Source organism: Sinocyclocheilus grahami, unplaced genomic scaffold (genome assembly GCF_001515645.1).
Source record: "Sinocyclocheilus grahami isolate Dianchi unplaced genomic scaffold, SAMN03320097.WGS_v1.1 scaffold39.1, whole genome shotgun sequence".
NCBI classification, from domain to species: domain Eukaryota; kingdom Metazoa; phylum Chordata; class Actinopteri; order Cypriniformes; family Cyprinidae; genus Sinocyclocheilus; species Sinocyclocheilus grahami.
In genome coordinates, this window is record NW_015505218.1 from 3,087,932 (window position 1) to 3,097,856 (window position 9,925).

Sequence of the window (9,925 nt, forward strand, 5' to 3'; positions counted from 1 at the left end):
TTTCCAGGTTTTAAGTGCTATAATCAGGTCCCCGGTGCATCTACCAACCAAGGAAACGTGAAAAAGATTAACCCAGTCACTTTGTTTTAGTAAGCCTTTTTCTGCAAGCGTCTGAAACAACGAGCGCGTCTGATTTCACTCTCTTAGTGACGTTGCAAAGGGATCTCGTTATAATATTACCGCCCCTTAATCTGTAAGTTTCCACCCACCATTTTGATTTTTTGATTTCACAAGTGACAAAAGTGTACCTGTTCTAATGCCATGGCGAAAGTTTGAGGAAAACATGCTAGTCTTTGGCTCCAGTAACTTTGTTTTGCTAAGCCTTTCTCTGCAAGCGTCTGAGAAAACGAGCGCGTCTGATTTCGCTCCCCTAGTGACGTTTCAAAGAGATCTCATTATAATATTACCGCCCCTTAACTTTTTGTAACTCAAGTGTGTTTTTAACGTAAACTTGTGTGTGAATGAGAACTTAGTTTAGTACTCACATGCTGTGACAGCCGCTTTCTGTCCGTGTGCTTCAGATGTGTGCTCTCAGAAAACTGTATATCAGAAGTTTAAACTAATATGGTTTAAAACGCATGATTTCAGCATGATAAACATAATAATCAGAACCAAAACAGATGTTTTTTTAGCAGGGACGAGCTGTAATGGCGCAGCTCTATTCTGGAAAAGGGGGCAGGTAGCAGCAGCTCATTTGCATTTAAAGAGAAAGACGGGCTCGCAAAACGGCGTGTTTCTGCTTCCACTCAAAATAGCCATTTTTAAAATGATATAATAAATGATCTGTGGGGTATTTTGAGCTGAAACTTCACAGACACATTCTGGGGACACCAGAGACTTGTATTACATATTGTAAAAAGGGGCATAATATGTCTTCTTTAATTTTGATGGTTAGCTCTTACAGCTCATGAAAGTCAAAAATCCAGTATCAATCAAAAAAAGGATTTGCAAAACAGAAAAGTTCAAGTTCTTTTAAAGTATGTTCATTTATGCACTCAATACTCCTTTAGCACAAATGACCGCATCAGTGAGGTGTAGCATGGAAGCGATCAGCTTGAGGCAGTATTGAGCCTTCAGCTCGTCTGTATTTTTGGATTGACTGTTTATTATCTTTCTCTTGAAAATATCCCATAGATATTATATCCTCCTTCACCGTTCACTGACTTCTTTACGCACTTGGGCTTCAGTCTTTCCCCAGTTTGATGCCAAACAAAATGTTTCCCATCAGACCCAAATAAATTAAACTTGCTCTCATCACTAAAGTGAACTTTGGATGAGTTCTCCTCTCTCCACACAACATGCTCCTTAGCAAAGGTGAGCCTAGCCTTTTGATTATTTCTGCTAATGAGAGGTTTGATCACTGCAGAGTGCGCTTTCAGTCCAACTTCTCTTAAATGTGCCGAGACAGATCCTTACCCTGTTTAGCGCTGAAATGGCAAGCAATTCCAGCTGCAGTGTTGAACCGATTCCACATAATCCTGTATAAAAATCCTGTATAAGGTATAATACATAATTTTCTTTTAATTGGTCTCTCTTTGTCTTTCTCATTAGAGGGACAATGTTGTGAGCAGTTTCCGTTCGGGGAAGATCTGGGTGCTGATCTGCACTGCTCTCATGGCCCGTGGTATTGACTTCAAGGGCATCAACCTGGTTATCAACTACGACTTCCCTACCACTGCTGTGGAATACATCCACCGCATCGGTTAGTCTGTTGTAGCTTATTAATTCATGTTGTCTATTATTGCCTTATACTAAGCTTGCTGCTTTGTTTTCTCTATAGGGCGAACTGGAAGAGCAGGACACAAAGGAAAGGCAATAACTTTCTTCACAGAGGACGACAAACCTCTCCTTCGCAGGTAGTAATGGCACTCGACAACTATTATAGTATTGCCTGAAATTTAATGGAGATCCCTTTCTAATCCTGATTGCATGTGCCTCTGCTCACTTATTTTTTTTATGTATCAGCATTGCAACTGTCATAAAGATGGCTGGATGTCCTGTCCCTGACTACATGATCGGTTTAAAGAAAATCAAAAGGTGAGGTTACACAGTTATATTATACAGCAGTTATATTATTATACCATAACTTTCATCTTTTTTTTTTTTTAATCAGTCAGGCATAGCTGCTTGTTCAATACTGTGGTTTGGAGATAGTCTAGGATGTTTAGATGTGTAAAATGCTTTCTGGAGACTAGTGTTGCTATCAAATGTCACAATGTAAAGCTGTGTTCACACTACAGCGACTTTTGTCGCTAAGTACAAACATTTTGGAGGCAAAAGACTAAATATAATCTAAATTAAATCTGTACATACAAACAAAAATGAATGAGAAACGGAGCCTAATTTCTTCCATTGCATATGTGTATCTACGGCTGAGAGGAGAACGATCACATGAGCTCTGCCATCTTCTTTCCTGTTGGCTGTCGCTCCCAAAAGTCGCTCCCAAAAGTCGCTCTTCATTTGCATAAAGTTGAAGAATTTTTTTGCATCGCATTTGCATTTTGTTGCATCGCTGGACACGCCCCATCCGGTCACTATCGCTCGTGTTGCCAGAAAATCGCCAGCTATCCATTGAAATGAATGGGATTGTGTTGCTTTGTTGTTGCGTGTTGCTTGTAGTGTGAACGGGGCTTAAGACCTCTAATTTTTCTCCCTACAGCAAATTGAAACGGCAGCTTGCAACAAAACCCCCCAGACGGTCAACTATTCGCACGACTCCACGCATTCTCTTTGAGAAAAAGCCCGGCAAGAGAAAAAGGTTTGTTCTGGATCCCAGTGCAGATAGCCGGACCCACCTCACGGCATTTAAAAAAAACAGGACCAGAATCGCATTATTTCAGAATTTTTATTGACAATTAATTCATAGTTTTAACATCTATCATTTTAAACTCTTTAACAGTTTAATTTTGTATTGCAATATTTAATCGACTTAATCATAATGGTGGTTTCTCATCGTAGTTTAGTGTGTAACTTCACTACATCTTCACTGTTTAATTTCAGGAGAAAAAGAAAAGCTGAAGCAAAAGCAAAGGGCGACGCATCAGAAGTCATTTCTAACAGCTGATGTGGCACATTGAGAGTGTTGTACAGACTGCTATTTTTTTCTATCCATATTATTGTCTAATAAAGTGAATGTTGACCAGACTGTGTGAAGTTCTTATGACAATCAACAGTTGGAACAGAGCTTGATAATGCTGTTCCATTTTACATTCCATTAAACATTGCCACCATAAACTGAAAAGGGTCTGTTTAATGATTTGTTTGAATCAAAAGCGATAGGCTTTTAAACACTGGTGCAGTTCAGACTCATAATGTCAATCTCGAGTTTACATCTCGTCATTGAATTGTGTGCATGGTATGTTGAGTTTCAAGCATCAAGTAGTTTTTTGTGTTTTCGCCTCAGTGCTATGTGGGATGATCACAAAACAGCCAATCGGAATATACTGGATGTTGTGGGGTGTTAGGCAAATGAGTTTTCATTAGATTCCTGGGGCCATTTGGACCTGTGAAAAATAAGTTTATTAAACAGTCATAATATTTCTCAACTAAAACCACATTGTATGTCATCAGTAGCTTATTAATAATTGATTGCACAAACATATTTGTCATTACAGTGTTATTACCATGTTAATACATTTGCCCTTTTTTATTAATAAAAAATTACGAATTCTTTGTTTTATATAAACTGAAGTTGTGAATGAGAAGATATATACATATATATATATATATATATATATATGGCCCTGGGCCACAAAACCAGTCATAAGTAGCACAGGTATATTTGTAGCAATAACTATGGGTCAAAATTATCGCTTTTCCTTTTATGCCAAAAATCATTAGGATATTAATAAAGATCATGTTCCATGAATATATCTTGTGAATGTCTTACCATTAATATATCAAAACTTAATTTTTGATTAGTAATATGCATTGCTAAGAACTTAATTTGGACAACTTTAAATGCGATTTTCTAAATATTAAAATTTTTTTGCACCCTCCGATTCCAGCTATCAGATTATGCATAAATCTCAATTTCAAAAAATGTACCCTTATGACTGGGTTTGTAAAATATATGTGAACATATGTGTAACATATATGAAATATAAACATATAGAATCTGAGTACTTGAAAAAAGAAAGAAAAAGAAAAAGCCTCCATTTGGACCAGAAAGGTGTAAAAATGTGTTTAGAAAAATTGTTTATATCTAAAAATAAATTTTTTTGGGGGGGGAAAGTCCCCACAAGAGTGTGTAGCAAGACAGTATGCCAATACTGTGACATAATTCATAACGTCTTGTCTTAAACCACATGCTCTGTTTTTGCTTACTAGCCTTTACATTCAAACGTTACAGCTAAATGTAATATGCTAGATTTGATCATTACATTTAAAGGTGAAATTGTTTAAATATAAAAATATGCAGTTGCTGCTATTTGTAATGTGAATACACTGCTAAAAAATGACAGAATAAATGTTCAACACTTTTAACAAGTTTAAAATTCACATGTTTTCTTCTTGGACAAAAACAAAAATATTGATGACTGGTTTGTCTGCAGGGGTACACATAATTCTGTTCAGTACAAAGCTCTCTACATCCCACATGTTAAAAGTTTTAAAGATAGAAATCTCTGTCATTGTGTGCTATAAAACCCCACATTTTTGGTTATAGTGTACAATCTACCAACTAAAAGCAGTAGCACTTTAGAAAATCACGTCTCATGGCTGTAAGCAATGGCTATTGGCTATTTAAAAGGGGACAAGCCCTTCCATATGATTTCATTTACTGTTTTAGTAGGAAATATGTATTGCAGGTAAGAATGCTGACAACCCATTTAAACATGATGAGAAAATTAAATAGACAGACATATCTTGAACCAAAGAGACATTCAGCAGCAGCAAAAAAAAAAACCCATTACTGTGCAAATCGGACAGTGAAACATTTATTAATAAAAAAAACATCTGAGTGCAAAATGCATTACATGAAATGCATTAGTAGCAATATAAATGACAGAAAACAATACTTGCATAAACTTTTCACTCCTAATATTCCAAACATGTATTACTTTTTCCTTTCTTGGCAAACATGGCAAAAAAGAAAAATCCAGAATTTCATAATTCAGATGCCTCATATAAGGAGAAGTGATTTTAGCACTGAAATTGTTGTAACTTCCATCACTTCCTTTCAGGGATTTCTGCCGCCCGTTTAAGATTATCATTAAAATAACAATTAATCATTCATTAACATGATTCTGAGGATGTAAAGTTGAAGAAAAAAATTAATATAATTGGCTATATATATATATATATATACATACAGTGCTTAACAAATTTCTTAGACCACTACCCAATGTAAGGTTTGCGCCTTAGCTTATCTACCAAAAGCATTTTTTTGTGTTTCTGTAATGGTCACAGTAGTGTTTCTAATGCTAAAATATAATAATTATTGGGATATTGTTACGGGGCGAACGAGACATGAGACATGCGGATCCATCTGCAAAGCTTTTATTTAAAGGCGTGGTCATAAAACAGGCAAGGTTCTGACAATGGCAAACAGGGATACGAGGGCAAGACAAAGAGTAATCCAAAACGGGCGCGAGTCAGTCGACAGCGAACGTAATTCAAGGGGCTTGACAAGAGAGGGTAGTCCAATAACAAGAGCAAAAGTCCAGGCGAGGCGCAAACACAGTCCAAAACAGCAAGGCAAAGGGTTAATCCAAGATACACGGGCAGAAGATCAGAACACGAGAAAACAGGTAAAGCAAGACTTTGACTACTATGGAAACTAGAACTAAATACTTAAACAAGGACAGGGAACTGATGTGACGTGATGTGACATGTGGCCAAGTATGGTGACCCATACTCGGAATTAGTGCTCTGCATTTACCCATCCAAAGTGCACACACAGCAGTGAACACACACAAACCGTGAACACACCCCCGGAGCAGTGGGCAGCCATTTATGCTGCAGCACCCGGGGAGCAGTTGGGGGTTCGGTGCCTTGCTCAAGGGCACCTCAGTCGTGGTATTGAAGGTGGGAGAGAGCGCTGTACATTCACTCCCCCCACCTACAATCCCTGCCGGTACGAGACTCGAACCCACAACCTTTGGGTTATGAGTCCGACTCTCTAACCATTACTCCGTAAAGTAGCTATCGCTAGGTGAGTGATATGCGCTTACAATACTCAGCGACTTGAGCAGGATCTGAGTGGGTGTTATATAGTGAATGTGTGATTGGTTATAGCTGTGTGCAATCAGTGCAATGGATGATGGGATATGTAGTCCGGGATGACATGCAACAGTTTGTGTAGTGTGAGTGTCAATGTAACGGAAGGGTGACATCTGGTGACAGATATAATGGATTCAAAGATAGATTGTACAAAAGTTTCATCAAAAGCAAGTCTTTTTGGGAACATCTAAAAACTATTAACAACAGAGACTGTGGAAAAGTACATAAAAACAATGCCAGCAAGAATGAAAGAGTAGTTATTACGATTTGTGTGTGTGTGTGTGTGTGTGATTAGGGTAAATAAGAAAAGATAGGCCCTATTTAAAAGTGTTCTTTTTTTTCTTCTTGGACCAATCACAGTCTTCAAAAGAATGTGTCATACCTAGAAAAAGTGTCAGCCCCACCTCCTCACTAAGATGAAGTTTTCGTCTTTTCCTCGCTCTGAGTTGCTCTCAGACTGGTCCTGAATAACTCTTAAGCTAAGCTTCATAGTTAGAATTGTTTAAGCTAAATTAAGAGCTCTCTGAAAGGATTCTTAGAAGCTTTAAGGATACAAGCCCATGCAGGAGCAGAATGGCATTATTTGAGACTTTTCATTTGAGACCAAAGTTTTCACTTTTAAACACTGGTGCAGGTTAGATGTCAATCTCTGGTTTATATACTTGACACAAACTGATGCAGCTCAGACTTTCCTTTCTCAATTACATTTACATTTTAATGTAAATGTCAATCTCGTCATTGTATTGTATTCATATGTTGAGTTTCAAGCATTAAGTAGTTTTTTGTGTTCTCACCTCAATGCAATGTGAGGTGATCGCAGAACAGCCACTCAGAATATACTGGATGAGGAATATACAATGAGTTTTCATTACATTCCTGGGGCCATTTAAACCTGGTGGAACGTAAGCTTATGAAACCGTCATAACATAATATTTCACAACTAAAACCATATTGTTTGTGATCAGTAACTTATCATTAATAAGTGAATGCACAAATATTTCAAAATTGAATGCTATTTGTTGTTACAGTGTTATTACCATGTTATTGCTATTTTACAGTTTACAATTGCAAAATAGTAACAATATTTTACATTTCACAATTTACACAAGAAAAACAACATCGTACACAACATCATGTGTTAAAGCACCATGTCAAAATGGACCAAAAAGGTGTAAAACTGTTTATAAAAATAGTATATATCTTATTAAAAAGTTATTTGCAAATTGTGGTTTCTGTACTAATGACTATGTAAAATACAATGACTATGAAAAAAATGTGTACCAAGACAGTATGCCAGTATTGTGACATAATTCTATGTCATGTCTTAGAACCACATACTCTGTTCTTGCTTACTAGCCTTTACATTCAAACATTACAGCTTAATATATTATGTTAGAATATAACATCACATTTAAACAAGGCCAAACTGTTTGTTAACACTTTCATACTCAATTCCAATATAGCTTGATTTAGCAGCTCTTGAGTCTTGAGGCAGAATCAGGCGGCCTTTGAAGTTCCAGTTCTGTGTTTAACTTCGATAAAGACACAAAGTCTGAGAAAAGATACAGTCAAGCAATCATGCACATATTTTTTTATGAGTGGTTGCCTTTTCTCTTTTTTTCTCTCCCAACAGATACACAGGTAGAAACAAAATATATATATTTTGCACCGAAGTCCTCTTTAATTTACAAAAGAGTCTGAATTCAAGGAAATACAATACAATGAAAAAAATACAATAAAAAAATACAATAATTTCAGTTTCATCCTCTGCTTGAAACATGCTGTTTGACTGTTGAAAATGGATTTAGCTATTTAAATGAAATAATTATATGTAATAAACCTATAATTAGGGATGCATTTGTTATAAGGAGATCAAAAGCACATTAAATGTTATTTTCTGGGAAGTTATCAGAGAAGTAACTGCTAACATGATTTGCATGCTCAGTGGGCTGTGGTGTTGGGTTTGGTTTCTCTTCACTGTTGCATCCTGTTATTGCATTCCTGTAAACAGTTTCACTTAGCTAGAAAACCACCACATGCCTCATTTGATGAATCAGTCAATCAAGGTTCTTTTTTTTATTAACTATGTTCACATTTGTCATGTTGATTATGAGCCCAAAGCTCATGGAAGAACCTTCAGAAGACCCTCGAAGAGCAACTAAAGGATGGAAACCTCTACCCTCTATAAATTCAAGACATGACGACAGCAGCAAAATGTGGTTGTGACTGGAGGTGACAGATAAGTTTGTTTTAATGAAACAAATTGCTTGATCTGCTTTTATGGATATTTATTTATTTATTTATAAAGCCTGTAATAAATGTGCTATTACAATCTTAGACAATATTAGTTTTTAAAATGAAAGATTTTGTGATTCCTACTGATTCTGTCTAGAAATAATTATCATATACGATACATTTATTATACAGTTATACATTATGTGTTTAATTTATAAAGTGGCATAATTATTATTTATTTATATTACAATTTTATTTTGATAGCCATTTATTTTTATTCGTAATAAAATGTTGCTAGGCTTTGGAGGACCTTCGTTAGATGGCGCACCCTCTTATTGTTAGTTAAGAAAAATCCCGGTTCTCATGGTGGGTGTAAATATTGCGTTATGAAATAATATTGCATGATATGTTCATATTTCCAAGTTGTATTACTCTATCATGACTATTAAAGAAGATATTGACAATATTCAGTAACTACTGAAGCTTTTATAGCACGTAACAATCTCAGCAGTGCTTCGTTTAGGTGACTACAAATGATCGGGCTGTTAGCCTAGCAGTCTGTTTTTGTAAATCGCTGCATGTCGCATCTGTGGGAAGTCTATAGAGTCTATAAATTGCTAAAATCTTAAACTTACTGCTATTGTTGTTCACTATTATTTATTTTTAGTTGCAATTTTTGTTGGCTTCTTGTTTTGGGCACTTGTTCATCCGTCAAGATGCTTAACCACTTAAATTGAGGCCTATAATGAGACCTTTTGAATATTACAGTTTTTTTGTCGCACATACCGTATCAAACATGCTTTATACAGCTTGTGGTGTAGTGTTTAAAGTTCTTGTCTGGAAACCTACAACGCCAATCCATAAGCTATCGTCATTGCATATGGTAAACTGAATAATACATTTTTTTGTTCACTTGAAAAGTGGGTTTTCAGTGCCTTCAGTGCAGGGTCATGATAAAACATGCAGTTTAAACATGTATGACTTCTTTTGAGGAGTTCAAATCTTCATTACGATGGTCAAACGTCCTTGTAAGTCACACTATGGTTCTGTTTTATTTGCATTTGTTTTCAGGGTACAATATTCTGCATCCCCCATCAACAAACAATGGGTCAAATTAAGGTATTTGTGTTTGTTTGTGAAATGTATGTATATGTATTTGTAAATTCTTAAAAGTAATTCATGACATGAACAGCTGAAATGGTATATTTAGACCCCTGTCCAGTGTGTGGAAAACCCTAAAGGATCAGGTGGAGTGATAATATACGACCGGGAGAAGTTAGCCATGAACAAACAACACTTGGTAGGTTTACGTGCTTTCAGGGCTGGACTGGGACAAAAAATCGGCCCAGGCATTTTTTTGGTCCAGGCGGCCCACCACCATTTATTATATGTGACCCTGGAGCACAAAACCAGTCTTAAGTCGCTGGGGTATATTTGTAGCAATAGCCAAAAAAAAAAAATTTGTATG

At 36.3% G+C, this 9,925-nt stretch overlaps 1 protein-coding gene across 2 annotated transcripts in view; it reads left to right on the forward strand.

The window, feature by feature from the left end:
• The window catches only part of ddx52 (DEAD (Asp-Glu-Ala-Asp) box polypeptide 52), a 9,681-nt gene extending 6,457 nt beyond the window's left edge, over positions 1 to 3,224 (forward strand). For both annotated transcript variants that reach the window (XM_016267619.1, XM_016267617.1), the window contains exons 11-15: positions 1,552 to 1,702; positions 1,781 to 1,856; positions 1,966 to 2,037; positions 2,660 to 2,758; positions 3,001 to 3,224. In XM_016267619.1, coding sequence (XP_016123105.1) covers positions 1,552 to 1,702; positions 1,781 to 1,856; positions 1,966 to 2,037; positions 2,660 to 2,758; positions 3,001 to 3,064 — 462 coding nt within the window. In that variant the 3' untranslated portion in view covers positions 3,065 to 3,224. The remainder of the gene's footprint in view (positions 1 to 1,551; positions 1,703 to 1,780; positions 1,857 to 1,965; positions 2,038 to 2,659; positions 2,759 to 3,000) is intronic.
• Positions 3,225 to 9,925: the final 6,701 nt, after the last annotated feature.